The sequence below is a fragment of the Polyodon spathula genome, chromosome 10 (genome assembly GCF_017654505.1).
Source record: "Polyodon spathula isolate WHYD16114869_AA chromosome 10, ASM1765450v1, whole genome shotgun sequence".
In the NCBI taxonomy this organism is placed as follows: domain Eukaryota; kingdom Metazoa; phylum Chordata; class Actinopteri; order Acipenseriformes; family Polyodontidae; genus Polyodon; species Polyodon spathula.
Window position 1 is genome coordinate 17,739,353 of NC_054543.1, and position 19,626 is coordinate 17,758,978.

The 19,626-nt window shown below is 34.6% G+C and overlaps 1 protein-coding gene across 1 annotated transcript; it reads left to right on the forward strand.

Moving 5' to 3' along the window:
• Positions 1-16,678: 16,678 nt before the first annotated feature.
• On the forward strand, positions 16,679-17,119 carry LOC121321673 (protein atonal homolog 7-like). Its single transcript, XM_041260663.1, has one exon. The coding sequence runs from the start codon at positions 16,679-16,681 to the stop codon at positions 17,117-17,119; it is 441 nt and encodes a 146-aa protein (XP_041116597.1).
• Positions 17,120-19,626: the final 2,507 nt, after the last annotated feature.

Consider the following 19,626-nt stretch of genomic DNA (forward strand, 5'->3'; position numbering starts at 1 on the left):
ATTTTTTTTTTTCATAACACAGAATTGCACTGCACCTCAAATAACTTGACACACATAATGTAAATCCCATTACAGTGGATTTCTTTTATGCTAATCTGTATAAATCAGCATAAAGATTTCTCCTTCAAGAATGTTCAATTGTGTTAAAATATGTATAAACAGGTGTTTAATTTTGTGACTGAACCCTGAAGAGATATTGTGCTGCAAGGTAACATTTTAAAAATGTCAATAAAAAGACATAACTGCTGTAGCTATTGTCTATAAAGCTGGCATTAGCAAAAAATAACAATATTAACAATGAATAGTCTTGGTAAACAATTCCATGAAATAAACTGGAATTGTTATTAAATGTTGAAATAAAAAATAAGAAATGGTTATTTTATATAACATACCTGTCTGTGTAGAACTACTTGTCCTAGCAAATTTTGCAGTCAGATATTTTGATCTTGTTCATTTTTAACCTTTTTTCCCATTTTTTTTTCTCCAATTAACACCTAGTTCAGTTTTCCAATAGTTTCCAATATTATATTTGTTAAACACAGTTCCACCAATCAATGGATATAAACAATAAATTATTCACCCTTTAAGCAAGGAACAATGGAATCAAGTTGAGTCTATGATAACAATAGCTTTATGACTGAACTTCACGGGACCCTGATGAGACAGCTGTCAAATGCAGATCAAGCTTCCTAAAATGAATTCATGGCCAGTATTCACAGGGGCAGGGCAATCTCAAATACATGCAATTACTTTTAACATAGTCGTTATGCCCTATTTGCTTATTATTATCTAATTATTGCTGATTCAATTTTTTATGAAAATAGAACATGTGTTTGAATTTGCAATAGAATTAGTGGGATATAAGTTAAAATGTCTTTTTTTTTGTGAATAAAATTTAAATCCACTATTATAGCACCAGTGGTGAATTAGCATCACCAGAAAGAGGTCTTCCGATTGAAAGGCACCGAGAGTGGTTTTCATTATAAGACTGTTGAAAATGCAGTGAAATATCCTATTCATAAATACTTAAAATATGTTACATAGAATTTATAAATAACTAAAATTTTTAAAAGTCTGACTTTAGAAATACTAAGAGAAACATAATAAATGTAATGACATTTCGGCTAGTAGTCTTTTTTCATTGTCTTTAAATAGTTTGTCTTTGAAAAGATTAACTTTATTTTCTAAATTTTGCACCACAGTATTGGGTGTTAATAGCTGCGGATTAACATATCCAGCATAATGTATTAGTTGTTTAAGAGTGATATATTGTGGTTTCTCTCAGTCTGTACATCTGTCCATCTGTGCTGTATGTCACACTTAATTACACACAGATACACTAGGCTGTATATGAATATAATATATATATATATATATATATATATATATATATAATATATATATATATATATAATTTCTGCTTGAACTCTCTATACACGATACATAACATATACAATAAAAAAACACTTTTCTGTTCCTTGAATTAAATTAGACAAGTGTACTGTAATGATATATTTTAAGATGCAATGTCAATGTTTGTGAAATTTCAAGTTTTCTTCACACCCAAAATGGCAAAACACCAAAAGAAATAACTCGTTCTTAAGATGAATAATGTCATCACTCCTGTTCATCTGCTTAGTCAGTCCGTCAATAGTATTATTAAAACCTGAAGATTATGTTCAAACATGGCTAGGTAAAGGTTGGCATGCAGCCACCAGCAGCAATAATAAGACACGAAACCCCAATCCCCCGGCAGATGAGAGCATGAAGCACATACAGAAGCTGCTGCAAACCCAGGTCAGTACATTTGGCCTAGAAACAAAAATGCTTTTCCTTTTCCTTAATTATAAGATCTGGGACCTTTTTGTTTACAAATTAACCCCCGGATACACTTAATATTTAAATAGATGTAGACTACAACCAGTTACTAAAGAAAGTGTAAAAACCGATAGGTAAAAGGTAGCTTAAAACATTTGGATTGACTTTATTGTGTGAGTAATTTACTGTAGGTGTCATTACCAATTTAAAACAAGTCCTAAAATGCAATACTGGTTCATCATCAGTAGGTGTCATCTACAAATTCTAAACATCAGAGAATATTATTGTACTAGAAAATAGTTGAAAGGCAGATACAGCACATAATTGTTCTCATACCAAACCAGCAACTGTTTAAAGTCATTTAAAGATCTTAACAAATTAAGTAATAATATTAAATGACAAATTATTGAGCCACTGGGCCTTAATAGGACATCATTTACATGTCATCTGTCCTTGTTACTGTGTCCCACTATGGGGTATTAATTAGTACTTTGTACATGCTGGGCTCTGCATACAATTGGGGCTCAAAATAAATAATGTGTCTGGCTTATCCCCTGGGGAATTTAAAGGAGACAGGCTAGAAATCATTTCAATAACTGCCTTCCATTAGCAGCTGTCACTGGTTATTTTCAAAATGAAGATTAAGCTGGAAAAAACGTATATTGCAGTGAACAAGAGTTTCACAGAGATTGTTTTTTTTTCTTTTTTGTTAATGAACTTTAAACCGTGGTTCTTTATGAAATGATATGCCTATCATTGGTCTAAACCAAATTCTGCCGAGTCAGATTTTCATCAATGCTTTGAATGTTCTATAATTAAGATGTAATAATGATTAGGTACATTCAGTTTTTAAATGTTTTGTTTTGCGAGACATTCTCTGTTGCAAGGCTGGTAATAGCATACAGCAAGGAGGGAGAGGAGGGAGGCACTTTCTAGGCAGCACTGTGGCATCACAAAAACAGTAGTTCAGCACAACTGTGATAGAGAGGCCCACAATTGAATGACACTACATTTACACAAGAATAAGTGTGAAACAGTGTATTGAATATCCTCTAAATCACCTCCTGGAGCCAAGCTGTCATTATTTATAGAGTGCCATTCTAGCACTGTTATATTTTGTTTAGTATCCCAATGATGACATATCCAAGAGAGAATAAAAAAAGTGATGACTCTATTGTAGACAAGTCTAGATAACAGACGTTGCAGCAGAGTTCCACCCTCAAACTTCCCTGAAGACAATAATCACTGAGGAATGGTCACACGGTCTGGTCCTTCCATAACATCTTGCATTTTTGAATCTCCAAACCTTGGGGTATATATTCAACTTGTTTAACCCTTTCATGCATGACAACCTCACGTGGGGATGAATTAAAAAAAAAAAAAACGTTCCTCTAGTTTTTATTGGGGATATATGGAAGACACAAATGCATGATAGCCTCATATGTGTCATGAAAAACATTTTTAATGAACACTATATTTATTAGGTGTCCAAAACTACTTCAATTTTTTTCAGCAATTTTCAATATTTCATGCACGAAAGGATTAATTAGCTCCTATATTATTAATTGTACAGTATTGTTACTGAGAAACAAACATGCGCTTAAGTTACCTAGATTTATGTTACTTAAGTTATTTATTTTGTAAACATGCTTCTTGTAAGACTGGAATTCACACTTTGATTTTTCCCTTGTATCTTAACAACTTGTTTAAAGATGCACTTTTAGGGATGCCATTAAAAAGATGTAAAGGCTTGGTTCTGTAATGAATTAGCATCTCAGCCTATTGAATTGAATGAGAAGATAACGGCTGGAAGTGAGCCACAAACCAGACAATTCAAAGACGAACATCTTATCATTCAACAAAAGAGCGAGCTCTGCAGTGGAGGGGTAAGTATGTGTCTTATGCTGATGTCAGTTTCATCAACTAATCAGCTGCTTGGAGGAGATCCCTTACAGTTCTTTTGGTTTATGTTGGGGCCTTGTCCCTTTTAAGGGAGTTAAGGTCATATTGATTTGCAGAGCTCTTTCAAGTAAACAAATACATCCTGCCCAATGTATAGTATGTTCTACAATTACTATTGTTATTTTGGTAGTATTGTCCAAATGGAGAAAGTTTGGGACAGTAGTGAATCTTCCCAGGAGTGGACATCCTGCCAAAATCTCTCCAAGAGCAAGGTGTAAATTGTCCAGGAAGTCACAAAAAACCCTAGAAAAACATCTAGGGATCTGCAGGCCTCTCTCGCCACAGCTAAGGTCAGAGTTCATGACTCCACCATCAGAAAGACATTGGGCAAAAATGTGATTCATGGCAAGGGGGGAACCACTGCTCATTAAGAACACGAATGCTCGTCTCAAGTTTTCCAAAAAGCACTTGGATGATCCTCAAGAGTTCTGGAACAATGTTCTATGGACAGATGAGTCAAAAGTAAAACTTTTTGGCCAACATGGGCCCCCTTATGTCTAGCGAAAATCAAACACTGCATTCCACAGTAAGAACCTCATACCAACGGACAAGCGTGGTGGTGGTAGTGTCATGATTTGGGGATGCTTTGCTGCATCAGGAGCTAAGCCACTTGCCATCATTGAAGGAACCATGAATTCTGCTCTGTATCAGATAATTCTACAGGAGAATGTCAGGCCATCCATCTGTGAGCTGCAGCAGAAGCTCAGCTGGGTTATGCAGCAAGACACACACAAGCAAGTCTACATCAGAATGGTTGAAGAACAAGAAATTTAAAGTTTTGGAATGCCCTAGTCAAAGTCTTGACCTAAACTCCATTGAGATATTGTGGCAGGACCTGAAACGAGCAGGTTATGCTCGAAAACACACAAATGTCACTGAGTTGAAGCAGTTCTGCATGAATATGAGTGGCCTCCACGGCCCTGTGAGAGACTGATCAATAACTACAGAAAGTATTTGGTTGCAGTTATTGCTGCTAAAGGAAGCATAACCAGTTATTGAGTCTAAGGGGGTGATTACTTTTTTACACAGGGGCATTGGGTGTTGCATAACTTTCTTTAAATAAATAAATAAAATAAGTATCAAAATGTTGTGTTATTTGTTCACTCAGGGTCCCTTTTATCTAATACTAGACTTTGGTTGAAGATATGATAACATTCGGTGTCAGAAATATGCAAAAATACAGAAAATCAGACAGGGGGCAAATACTTTTTCATGGCACTGTATATATACTGCTGTGCAAAAGTCTTAGACATGTTGCATTTTTCTACTCTAATGCATAATGAGCATCAGCAATTTACTCAAAGCCTCCACTAGTGTTTTCTACTATTATAACAACCTTGACTTGCATAAAGAAGGAAAAATATTGAGTGAAATAGCTTGCATCACTTGATTTTCAAGGTGTGGTATCGGAAGCATAATTAACAAGTACAGAGAAACATCATCTGTACTTGACAAACCCAGGATTGTCTAACCTAAAAAACTGTCTAACAAGGATGAGCAATACTTGAAGATAATATCCTTAAGGAACAGAAAGAAGACAAGCATTAAATTGACAACAGAACTGGCAGAAGGCATATAATCAATATAAAGTTGGATAATTCTGAAAATGTTTTAGCTCCAATTTGTAAATACATTATATGAAGTAGCCTTTGGCTTCAGGTGATTTACTTGTGGCATTCTGAGACTTCTTCTGAACAGAGGTGGTTCTTGAACTAATGCATACATTAGATCCAGACATCTCACTTCAATGGAAAAGCATTTATTCCCAATTTGTTCCCACCATGTGGCTGGGCTTAATTGATCATCAATTAGTCAATTAACCTCCAGCCACATTCCATATATGGATTTTCAAAGTTAAATTTAAGCCCATCCCTGCCAAACTTAAATTCAAAACGTTCCAACTTTATGTAAAACAGCAAAAACCTGCCATACCTAGTGCACAATTACAATCAAAATTTTTTAACTATAAATATACACAACAATGGATTATTTACACGTGCAGGTCTTTTGCCCTGCCACAGCATTTACCTAAGTTTTAATACCAATAGTTTATTATTGTCCCTGTGTGCAATACACTGTTCCCTCAAATCTGCTGCAGAACCTCTTGTTTGTTTGCTGTACTGGACTTTAGGCTTCTTGTTACAGAGTTTTAATGATACTGCATACCCAGATTTTTACTACCTCAATGGAATATAAAAAATGTGGGTTTAACCCCATGTTGCATAAATTCAACAAAAATATGAATACAATAATCAAGCACATCTTATTAGCAACACTTAAAAACCCATAAGGGGTTGTTTAGGGCTATCCTGAGTGAAATAACCAAAGCACTCTATGAACCATCATTGAGTATTCTTGTTGTATAAAAACCAGAATGTTTGGAAAATAAAGTTTGTTTAATCCTATATGTATAACAGTTGATTACTTAGATGAAGCTCCATATATGCTTGGTAACATCACTTGGAGTAGTGCGACTCGCCCAGTCATTCTGTCGTTGGATTGGAGGGAATGAAAGATAAATTCCAAAATGAGATCTGGAACGAAAGAAAATTCGTTCAGGAATGCCGAATGTGAAAATGTTATTCAATGATAGATGTCTCAATGCTTGATGTATAACGTTAATTAAACTATGAACTTTGGGTAGCTATACTGTCAGAATGATATCCTTTGCCCCAGTCAATGAAGGATGGATAAAATGGTGTTGAGGTCAGGCAGGAAAGCCAGAACCATCTACAAATTCCCATGGGCTGACATACCTGCAGAAGTGCAAGTTGTAGATGAAAAGACATAATAATCTCCCCCAAACACAACACCAAACAAAGCACAAAATAATAGTACAAAAGCAACAAAGCATTATAAATAGTTAACCTTTACTACATTTTATGTTTAACTAAATGAAATACCAACTGAGTCAAAATACACATGCTAACTAATGTTTACTGGCACCTAAAATATATAAAATAAATTGTTAAATCAGTTACTTGAAATATAATAATACATTTACCATTGTTTTGATGTAATCTTTTCTCCATAGGAAACATCAAGCCTCTTTTTTTCAGACTTTTTCCTGGACAGATTCTAAAATACAAATGCCGCAATAAAGAATGTAACTAGAAATTACAATGTTTTTTTCTCATGTATGCTAAATAAAGTGCTTTCTGCACACCTGTGCTTGCGTTAGCAGACTCTCTGGTGTAATATGTAAATTATACATTAAGGCTTAACCTCTGAAAGAGTTGTAGACAAGCCATTCTATATTTAATAATTCAGTATCAGGAACATAGCCAGCCATGAAAAATGACAGAGGCACTTGCCCATGTGCATTAGAATATTAATAAACCAGCTTCGCTAAATTGCAGACTACCAAGGGAATGTATAATTCCTTATTATTAGGCTGATATGTACTTCTTTCTTGTCAACACTATTACTTTGCCTCACCTTGTAGAAAAGTCGCTAATAAGCCTTTTTCTAAGCCATTCGAACATGTTTAACTAACACGGCTACGGTGGTATGAATTGAGCCGTATGGTGTCGTTGTAGTCTGTGACAGTAAATATTTTGAAGAACACAAAGGATGTTGATATCTAAGCGGGACTTGGGAATTCATGCACACACAACGAGGGATAAAAGGCATTTTATTTTGCAGCAAAACAAAGTGTAAGAGAGCCTAAATAAATCATTATTAGTAGGATTTTAACCGAGGCCCGTGCATTGGGTGCCTCATAGCTTGCTACGACCTTGAGTATGACATAGTGGATATAGTAAACAAACAATAGTACAAATACACTGCGTTGTGTGATCCCCCAAAGAGCCTCCCTCCTGCCTTGTTTGTGTTGATTAACATTCCTTTTATTGCACCTCTCAGCAGCCTGGCTTGTTTTGCATATGGTTGCGTGTTTAATTAGCAAAACCTCTTGTCTGCAATTAGCACAGTGATGATTAATAAAATAACCTGTTTAGAGCCACATTAAGCCATCAAAACTGCACAATCAGGTATAACTCATTGCTTCCTAATAAATCACAACTGATTCACAAATTATTGCATTTTTAATACTCTATTGCTTGGCCACCTTAGCAATGACCTATTATTTCTATCTGGAATAGTTTAAAATGAAAAAAGTAACAATGATTAAACAAACAGCTTAAAGTAGAATGTTTAGTAAGAAACTAACCTCCGCTAATAAAGTGGTTTCCATTGTAGTATGAAGATGGAATTTGATAACCTTTCTTATTTATTATTATTATTATTATTATTATTATTATTATTATTATTATTATTATTATTAGTTATGTATAAATATGATGGCAAAAAGCTATGTTTTTTGTTATTGTTTGGTAGCAAGGGAGGTGAAGCCCCATCCCACAAAACCTTGTGCAGAAGGTGACCATCTCCCGATGTAATTAATTGATTAATTTGTTTAATTAATTAATCAATTAATTAAATTGATTAATGTGCTAATTGGGAGATGGTCGCTAGTATATAAGTCTGCAGCTCTCTCTGTTCGGGGAGGGTGTTCAAGAGGAGAGAACGAGAGCAAGCAAGGAGTCTGAGAAAAAGAGAAAATAAGGGTCAGTTAACGCAACTGCCCAGCCTGACCTTAGGTCTGTTTTAGTGTCCGAGATTTGTTTTGTAAAAATATTTATTTTCACTCTGTGAGTAGTGTTTTTGTGTTAAAATATTGTATTTATTTTTATTGAAATAAAAATGGCGCCGCAGTGCACTTTGCATGCAAATATGTGGGTGTGAGTCTGTTACAGTTCCTGCTTCTGACCTGACATAGGTGTTAAAACTTCATGCTGATATTGGACTCAGCTCTCACCAAGATAAGCCTCTTTTACTGTAAGCTAATGTGAAACTGATGCTGCTCTGTTTCATTGTCCATAGATCTTGTGGTGTAGTGGTGAATTCTGAAGATGAAAAAGAAAATTGCAAATCTCCGAAGTAGGCTTTCACTAAGTTTGTTATTGTCCTCGGTACACTGAAAAAATAAAATGCTTCCCAAAGAAGCTCATGTGGTACTGAACCGTATGCATTAGCTAATTCCAGGAATGTCACATGGAGCTCCTTCTGCCAGATCACACTGATGTGCTCTAAGCATCCTGGGAAACCTTGTATACTGGCTTTCTGTACTGAAGTGTCAATAAAGAAGTTCTTCAATAGCAAAGCTGACGATCTCTGAGCAACAATGCTGAAGAAAATCTTGCCTTCCACGTTTAACAGGGAAATAGGGCAAAACTGACCGATACTCGTAGAATCTTTTTCTTTGGGTATAAAGACCACACCTGCTCGGCGCCATGCTCTTGGTACAACCTGTTTTTCCCTTACTACTTTCATAAATTTCCACAGGATTCATAGAACACCAGGGGCACTCTTGTACACTGTACAGAACTCTATTAGGACCAGGAGATGATGACGCCCTTGCAATTTTCATAGCTTACTCAACTTCTTTCCACTTAGGTATTCTGGTGGATTGATATGTGGGATGTTTGAAGGAATCAACTCCTGCCTTTCTGAATCTGTGTGCATTTCCTCGAGATATCTCTCCAGCTTAGACTTAGTGTTAGACTAAATCAAAGATAGTACTTAGCGAATGAGGATGAAAATGAATTTGCAGTAATAAAGCACAAGAAAAATTCCTAGCGAAATCTCACGGAATCAAAACAAGCCCTTTTCATCCTTCAAAAAGCAGCTATCACTTGTTGACTACAAGTGGGTTGAGAAGGGGGAGTGGTTTGCTATGGCCCGACCAAATCTACTCAATTTCAGCTGTAAATCACATCGGAAGACTTTCTCAGGACCGGATTTTATAGTCAACTTCAAAGCTGTCTAAAGCTATCGCGTATTAAGCAAATAATAACACTAAACATCCTGATATTTGCTTTGCGTGGAGCAGTGTCTCTTTCAGTGATGGTAAAGAGTTTCAGATATATTTTATTTTATTGCTTGTCTTTGTGGTGTCCACGACAAACTTTTTATGTTTAAGTCCACAGGCATCAGCTGTGACGTTATCTACTTACGTTTCAATTTATCATTTCTTAAAGGCACAGTGCTGCATTACAATGAACCTCATCAAACTCAAGTAAAGCAAATGTAAACAAACTGAAATGCTAATAAAGAATGTATGAATATTCTAATCACAAAAAGGCATTCAAGCCATGGCTCAACTCACTCTGTCTCTGCTGCAGATTGAAAGATGTATGTCATTAACACATTTACACGTAAACACACACACAGGCATACCGGTAATTAATTAATGTAACGGTTACACACATACACCAATTCAATTGTGATTATCAGCAGAATTACATAAAGGCTACACACCAACCTTATGATACTTTTAAGAAAAAGAAAGAAGAAGAAGAAGAAGAAGAAGAAGAAGAAGAAGAAGAAGAAGAAGAAGAAGAAGAAGAAGAAGCCATCAGCACCAGCATCCCACTCACGTCACACTCCCTGGTGAATAACTTCTTTGCAAATTTGAATGGGTCTTTATAAAAGTTAGTTCTCGCACGCTCCTTCTTTTTACATAATTTCCGAAAGGCGTTCAGCTCTGCACGGTGTTGCAAGCTTATCTTTTATAACCCTTTGTAATAGATGGAGTGCCTCCTTCTGACTTTGTTCTGCTCACCTCTATTGTTTCCTCAGCTGCCTCCTTTCTCCAACTAAGCACTCAATCTCCTACTTTACAGGAATAGTTTGTACTTCCTTTTTTTTTTTTTTTTAAATCCAAACCTCTCTCTTTCATATGCGTAGATGGTATCCTGGTATGATAACAACAAGATTTTTTTTTAAAAAATCTATCCTTATATTAACATGTGGTGTATTATTTTAAAATAATTAGAGAATGTGTTTCTTTTTTAGTTTTGCACATTTTTTAACTACACTTAAGACACATTGTTATAATATAGCTTCTTTAAATTAAATGTTCTTTTATTGTGTTTTGTTTCTGTTGCCTAAAATGGTTAAAATGAATGTTTTCTTTCAGTTTTTTTTTTATCACTTTTGTACTAATTCTTAATTATTTTTTTTAATTCTCTCCTTTTATATACATGATTTTTTCTTTGTATTTTAGATGTATTTTCTTTGTAGAGCGCTATTGAGCTGCGATATTAACTTTATTATATAAATGTTATTATTATTCCTAATATGACTTATACAGTATTTCTATGCTTATCAATACATGTCTTTAGTAATCCTTAGTCAGTGTGCAGTGGCTCCCTCTTGTGGTAATAGGTAATACAGCAGTTATTTAAAAGTGTCCTCATAACATACACTGATGGAGATTCTAATTTAGCAAGCATTAAGCATTCATGCCAACCAAACTAATAAATACACTTGAGAGGTTAATTAACTCATGTTTGAGATAAATGTTTCTTTTTTCAAAAGTGACATTAATAGACATGAATAACTCATATATGCAGCCAGAATATTTCTGCAGTGTTTTCAAGAGCAGCAGCAATTCATAAAATATAAGAAATAATAATATATAACTGTAACATAAATACATTTCTTACTGAAAAAAAAACAGCTAAAAACATGAATCCCTATTAAAGTGAGATGGAATATACTGCAATGCTAATATGTACTGAATTAACTGCTATTTACCATGCCGAGTAACAAATACAAACAAGTAATCGTAATGAGTATGGCCACCCCCAGAGTACCAGTAATACATAAGTAATTACTCATTATTGGGAGAACAAATGCAAAATGCCTCGAAACAGCTCCTGGGTCTGTAACTGTATAGAAGTCAGGCAAGCAGCTGCGGTCCTAAATCCTAGTACAGTAATCCATCGCATATCCGCCTGCCGTGGGACCTGAGTAAGGGCAGATATGTAAAAAGGCAGATAAATGAATCCTGTTTTAAATACTATTATACACAGCTGTAACACATATTATTGTAACGACTCAGACAACTGGGCGCTCAGAAGTCCCGCGGCTGTGGTTGTTATGTGTTGTACGTGTTGTGTGTAAGCTGATATGCATAAAAGTGTGTATGCGCAGCTGGGAGAGAAGGGGTAAGTTAGATTGCATGGCTGCATGTGTGAGTGGTGGAGGAGGAGACGTTAAAGTGTGTGTGAGTTTTTTGAGTGAGAGACAGTACCTGGCTACAGTGGGGAAATATACAAGAAAAAACTGAAAAGCATGATAACAGATCTCTCACGCTTTTATGGTCATGACAGTTCTGCTTCCACGTTTACATGAGAGTTTATTTTAGAGAGGGAATTTAGTCGTCCAAATGCAAATGACCTCATTAATAATAAAATGATGGGAAGGTTTATTTAAATATCATCAAAAGCGCTGAAAAGAGATGCTGCTTGATAAATATCGTTCAATAATGCATAGGGATTTACATGAGGTTTTACGTGCTAGACAGAGATGAACAGCAGGTTACCCCCATCTGTCTAGAATGCAAAGGGCTTGCAGTTAAAACGATTCATGCTGCCAAGAAGAAGAAAATAATAATATAGATTTCCGTGTTTTACAATTGCAGCATATTTTAATTTAGAAAAGTAAATGATGGCTGGCACAATTAATGTGGGTATTTCACAGGACGTCTGGGAGGATGAGGATTCCAGCAAATGGTCCGATGCCACTGCCACTGGCCGGTCAGCCAATAACCCGCATTTCCTCCCAGAACCGAAACTGGGACCTCGAGCTTTGACTAGGATATTTCAGTTTCTTGAATTTATCTTGTACCTCCAGGAGCGTTCTGTTTATACCAAGTTCAGACAGAGCACTGGTAATGCTGGTGAAAATGGTGGCATTTCTTTGGTGAAGTCAATGCAGTTCATCCATAACCCCCAGGTTCGCAATAATTTCGAGGAGGGAACGAGTTTCCTCACACGTCCAGCGGACCTGGTGTTGCGTGCTGTCAGAAGGGGTGGAAGCTTGAAACATCCTGCAGGAAAAAAAGCTTCATTATTAATAGTATTATTATTATGATAACGATGCTGGTAATAATGACCTAGTAGTTCTCATGTATCATTCATAATTAGGACTAGGAGTTTGTCACAGAAAAGTTGGATGTAAATCATGGAGCAGTCACGGTCAATGCGTTCAAAATCACAGACAAAATGACAGAGGGAGAATAAAGTCACAGGGATAAAAAAATTAAATAAAATAACTGTCTTTAATAAAAGCAATAACATTTTTAATAAAATCATATTGCGCACAGGTTCACAAAAGGACGAGACAAGCAAATGAAATTTCAATGTGTTGCTTTTTTATTTGCTCAGCAACGGTGACTACTAACTAACAATAGCATTTATAAGGGCTGAACTAAGCAGAGAATAAAGACGCAAACATGGGAAATGGTAAGGGACGGCAAGCATAACACACTGGGAGTGAGAAATACACACGAGGATCACACAAAGAGGTGTGACAAGAGACATGTACATTAAATTAAGTGCAACTGTACAACAATTAAAACACAAGTGGAACAATAATTTCAATTAAAAAGAGGAAACTGTTCAATGTATGTCCCGCAGCTAATGCTGGCAGTTAGTATAGTACACACACACACTGAATTTATGAACTGTTAACATAACTTTAAAGAAGTATTTAATCAAAGAGCACACTTTGATTCAGAATTTTTTTTTCTTCTCCAAAAAAATTAAAAAAATTAAAAAAGGAGAGCAAGTAAGGTGTTGGAGCTAGTTCAAAATATGTCATTATTTATTACAATTAATAAATGATAAATGCATTGTTTTTAAATGTGCCATTTAATGTTAATGAGAAACACTTTCCAAAAAAATCACATACATATTGAACACAATTTACTGAAATCCTTGCAAGTCACACTGATCAGCAAAAATCGCAGACACTAGCAAAAGTCACAGAATCCGTGAGACCCACAACTACCTAAATCCCAGCCCTGTTCATAATACACTGAAATGAATAAATAATGTTATAAACTGCTGACATCATTGTATTGCTATAAATCAAAATCTCTATATACAATTTATATATAATTTAGCTACAACCCTCACCAGGAGAAGTGGATTGATAATAATGGATGGATGGATATTTAACTGAAGTTGTATTAGTAAGACTGGGATAAGGAATATCTTATGCTACAGTCTAGAGGAGGACAACAGGGTGAAAGAACGCTCCCAGAGAAGAACGTTCTTTTATATAGGGGAAGAGGAGGAGGTATCATGGTATTTAATGAAAGTCTATCTTGAAGTATTTTACACATTTATCGACTTTGTTGGGACTAATTAGGCCAATTAGCACGCACTTTACTGTGCTTTACCAAAGTGTAATGACACTTAAGTCATGCACTTTTGGAACGAGCACAATCATGCATCAGTTGTGCATGACACGTAATGAATGCACTATAGTAGCATGATTGTAAACCCCACCAGTGTGAGATTGGACACCAACTACAGTTGTTGTTAGTAAATATGCTTAGATATGGATGGCGCCTATAAATATGAACAACAAATGAATCATAGTTAGCTCCAGTCTCTCGAGATCCTGTATTCAGCATCTGCCACACTGAGTACAGTCTCATTCAATTACATGCTGTTGTTTTCTGACTATCCAACCCCAATTCATCTTTCATTTCCTGAAGAAGAAAGTTCTGTTTATATCAAGAGATTTGGACAGTGAAAATGTATTTTAAAAGGTCAGGGAGGAAGCTATAGAAAATACACTGAAGTGTTAATCAAACAATGGTTTCCCAGATGCATATACTGTTGACCGGTAGAATTACATTTTAATATAGATTTTTTTTAAAAAATTGATATAAATAAATAAATAAACAATATATACAATATGTAATAAGGTGCATTTTGGTTTATTTTATTAGCAATAAAAATTGTTACAAATTATTAATTGTTTCAATAGTATAATTTACTGAAAGAAGTTAAACTAGTAATTAGTTTCATTGATATTTTGTTTATTTTACAAAATTTGAACTTGTTTCAAAATAGGTGTTAAACACAGACCAGAAAACAGTTATAGTCAAATGTTCCAACAGATTTGAAAGAAACATAATTACTATAATTAAAGTAATATAAACCAAAACCATCCTGAGCATATCTTGGTCATCCTGGTACATAAAATCAAGAATACAATATGCAGAAATTAACTGCTACTCTATATGTGTATTCAGAAACAAAGCCGTGATTGGATTTGTTTTTCTGTATATGTTGGAAAACATGGTATTTATGGACTGAAGGATTATCCTCTTGTAAGGATTCCTAACCTCCTGTTTGTTTTTTGTGATGCTGCAGACACCAAACATTAGTCCAGATGGTATGGTGCTAGAAAAGGCATGGCTTCGACTACTGCTTAAGTCCCAAGACTGCTGTTCCCATTTATATGTTTTGTGTGTGTGTGTGTGTGTGCTTCATAGAGTGGGTAGCTCAGTGATGAAGCCATGGGGAAGCCACCCCACCTGCTGCCACCTGTTCATCTCCACATCCTTAGTTATAAATATACCTCCTTTAGCAAGATGAGGGAAAGTAGTCTGTGGATATCCAGCACAGAGGAAGGACTCATCACATGTTAGGACATGTGTGGATTTGCTTTTCTGAACTGGCAGAGCTGAGTGCGGATCTGAACGCAAAACTATCAGCTTGAACTTCAATAACAGAAGGGACTTTATTTAGAGTCACCCTTTCCTAAAAAAATCTTTTTGAAAGTGGGAGACCACAACACAACAACTACATCAGTGCTTTGAACATTAGAATATTACTATATATATATATATATATATATATATATATATATATATATATATATATATATTTGGTATTTTTTTCGTTTCTGAAGGTACTTCCATTTTGAAAAAATTTTATATTTTAATAGATATAAAAAAGAAACTTACCATGTTCTGCTGCTAGTTTAAAAACAACACAGAATTGTCGATATTAATCACTTTTACACAGTACTGTCTAATTGAAATATCAATTTTACTATATTAATGATGTTCATTTAAGAAAAGGTGATATTGTAATGTTATTTTTAACCAAATATTGCTCTTTATGATTTATATAACATTTGTAAATGTTATTACAACAGCTTACAATGATTATTATTATTATTATTATTATTATTATTATTATTATTATTATTATTATTATTATTAGTCGTATTCGTCATAGTTGTAGTTGGCATAGTATACCGTATACATTCCAATGTTGGAGATGCTGGTAAAAGTGTGAGGTTTTTGACAGCACCATGGTTTAATGATTATGAATGAATACAAGACCATACTGATGGGGCATTTTAAAAACAAACATATCAAAAATGTAATGAGATTAGGAAAATCATTTACCCGTCAGTAAATCCTGGTTTGTGTGAAATTGTTTTAGTTAACGCTTCCCTAAAAATATTATATTTGAATTGGCAAGAGAGAAAAAAACTGATACACCCACAAAACTAGAACCAAACTACTGTAAGTAATAATTTAATTTATTTACTGTAAGTAAATAATTTAAGGTCTATCACCTGTTTCACGTTTTTATTTTGGATATTTCTCTTTAAAAATTGTTCAAAGAGCAATCTTTTGGATGCATTTTAAATGTGGAGCTGCTATACAAAAACAATGGTTTGCATCCCATCTTTAATAACTTGAGTTTCTAATGTTTATATGTTTAATTATTAAAGCAACTATAATGACACTGACAACCTAATTCAAATGGAAATTTTTCACAATATATTTTTGTACTTGTGAGTTTATCAGTACATTTCCCATTAGTAAAATAACTGTTTTCAGCAGCTAGAAGAATAAAATCAAGTTTTAGAACCAGATTTATACACAAGTAAAAAAAAAGTGCAACTGTTTGAAATACATTATTTTCAATTGGACAACTTATATTAAGTCTCTAACGCTTTGCTTTCCCTCCCCACAGAAACTGCATTAATTGCTTTTATCAAGAGTTTGAATATGAAATCCTACATATCAAGCTGTGTAGATTCTGGTTCTGGCTCAGAAACAGTTTCCAATTGTGAGCCTGGAACCGAGAAGGTCGAGAGAGTGACCAGGAGAAGAATGGCTGCCAACTCCCGTGAGAGAAAGAGGATGCAGAGTCTGAACACCGCCTTCGACCGGCTGCGCAAGGTGGTGCCTCAGTGGGGACAGGACAAGAAGCTATCCAAGTATGAGACCCTGCAGATGGCCCTCAGCTACATCGTGGCCCTGAACAGCATCCTAACAGACACAGAGCGCTACAGGAGCAGCTCACAGAGGGAATGGCTTAACCATCAGATTGAGCATTTCCACCAAGAGAACTATTCCTATCTACAGAATGGATCCTCTGCTGAGCTTGAGGAATACACAGAGAGGTTCTTCTCCTACCAGCCAGAGAGATTCCAAATAGGCAACTAGATGACTGGAGAAAACTATATTATAGAAACTAAAGAAACTCTAGACTTGCTACATTGGGTGACAGTTAATTAGCGAGATACAGTAGCTGTTCTTGCTGATTTACCCTGTGGAACAAACCTCTGGTTTAAATAGCATAAGATCTTATCTTTTATCCATAGAGCAGTAGTGCCCAACTGGTTCCTGACATACATTCCATTCTGGGTTTCCATTCCATTCAGATCCCTTAGCAGTTTCAACAACTAATTTAGGATCTGCATGGTATAAAAACCAGTATATCCAGTTTCTGCAGCGCTGTCATAGAGTTATGCTATCAATTATATCAAGGTAAAAGATGCTCAGTTGGGCTGATAAATATACAGTTGGTTACTTTTCAGTGCTGATGTAGAATAACAAAGGGCTGGAACTTAACAGTGAAGCACAACAAGATTAATGGACCACCACCTTCAGTAATAAAGGGCCCTGTCCATGATGCACAAAATACCCTTTGGCATCTTTCAAAACGGTGAGGACTTTTTTTTTTTTTTTTTTTTTTTTTTTTTTTTCTACAGCAGCATTATAAAGTGGCGAAGGGATTTTCAAACAACACTGTACACTGATGATGAGTATTAACATAGTGTTCACCTGTGTATCTTTTTGTGCATTTTTTTTTTATTTATAATTCTTTAAGAATATTTATAATTCTGTTTAAAAATGTGTTGTGATAAAATGGCAAAAAACATATTTTTGTTCTGAATATTGTTATTAAGATAGAGGAGAGATGAGTTTCGTTAACCTCTCAACCTCTAAGTTGTCTTTGGAATTGGTTTAGAAAACAGTTTAATAAAAAATGGTGTAATAGACAATTTACCACTTTTTTAACAAAATTATTCTTGAAAGATGCTCCCGATAATGTAAATACTTAACAAAGAAACCAAACTATTTTTTATCACCAGATATGTTGATGTACATATATTGCCATTTGTAAAGAAATAATAAATAAAAAACAACTAACATTAATTTAGTAAATATAATTAGAAATTATACACAAATAGAAAACAAATGCAAATATATCTGTGAAAATAAGTTAATATAATAAGATTCCTAGTTGGACCGAAAAACAAACAAGCAAACAAAAAAACAAAATAGGCAATGTATGCTATGATAAAGATATTGACAAAGACTTCTCATATGAATGTGTCTTTCTAAATGCATTACTACTGTAAAACAAATGAGGTATTACAGTATATTGTATGAATAAGTGTAATTGATAATTTTGCTATTGGAAATCCAGCTATGCATTAAAAAGTGTATGTATTCAAATTATGTATGTATGTTTTACCAAAACATGTTCCCTTATTTACATCAGGGTGCAATACAGTGTGTACCATACTGTTGTGACAGGGAAATAATAAATGGTAAGCCATGCTGGACTACAGCATTGATAAATACACAGCTGAAGAATTGTCTTTTTTTTCTGAAATGTAAATGTTACAAAATGAGCAACTTAATTGCATTTCTGAGTGGATTATTTATGTCGTAGTTTTTGTAACATTCATTGAATAACTAGCAGATAAAATGGGACAAATTGTATACTTTGGAAAAATTGCCAGATTTTTATTTAACTTTGACTCCCTTCGAATATTGTAAGCCATTGTTTTTTTTTTTTTTTTTTTTTTTTTTTTTTATGTATTTGCATATATTTGCATTTAGAATAATTTTATTTCACAATGCTTGAACATTAGTGATTGATTGGTGCTAATCTGTCTTTAACTAAATGAATTTAACTAAAACAAAACATTTCTATATTGTACTGTAAACCATTAAGACTGACATTATTCTTTAAAATAACTAATGTAAAAATTTCTCAGATATAGTTTTAAGTACAAGTCTATTAAAATTGTCATTCTAAAATATTCTAGATACAGATACTCTTGAGATACTAAAACCGAATGCATCAAGCAAATAACCAGTTGCATCAATCATCCTTAAACCTCGAGGGCAATATTAGTATGTCACTAACGTTGCTCCTGATATGTAATTTTTTGAAAAATTGACTCTTGATAAAAAATGTTGATAATTATAAGCCTGTCAGCAATCCAAGGCTTGCCATACAAAGTATATTTTTTGAATTGCCAGTGTTACATTTCCCGCATCATTTTATTAAATCTGTGCTCACTTCTTCCTACCTTCTGTTCTGAACTTTTACCGAGCCATCTGTGAAATAGCAGCTTGAAATTATCAACAGCATTTAGTTTTTAATAAGCTTTTGTTAAATCTCCTCCTAACCAGTAGCTTATTTTCTGATCCATACTCTGTCAAAGGCAATGTCTCTAAATTTCCCACAGAGGGAGCCGTCACACTCCTGTTGCATTATTTTCTTCTGCTTCAGCAAGCAGGCTTTGCAGAAGACTTAGCAGAAGCAGTACAGAGTTCTGTACAGTGAAATGTGTGTTTGTGGTCACCTGTGGACTAGTATGCAGTCTTTCCCTTACACTCAATAAACACAAGAACACATTTTCTTTTTGTAA

Excerpts from the sequence above, each read along its gene's own strand:
- LOC121321673 (XM_041260663.1), top strand. The coding sequence starts at position 16,679 with ATGAAATCCTACATATCAAGCTGTGTAGATTCTGGTTCTGGCTCAGAA.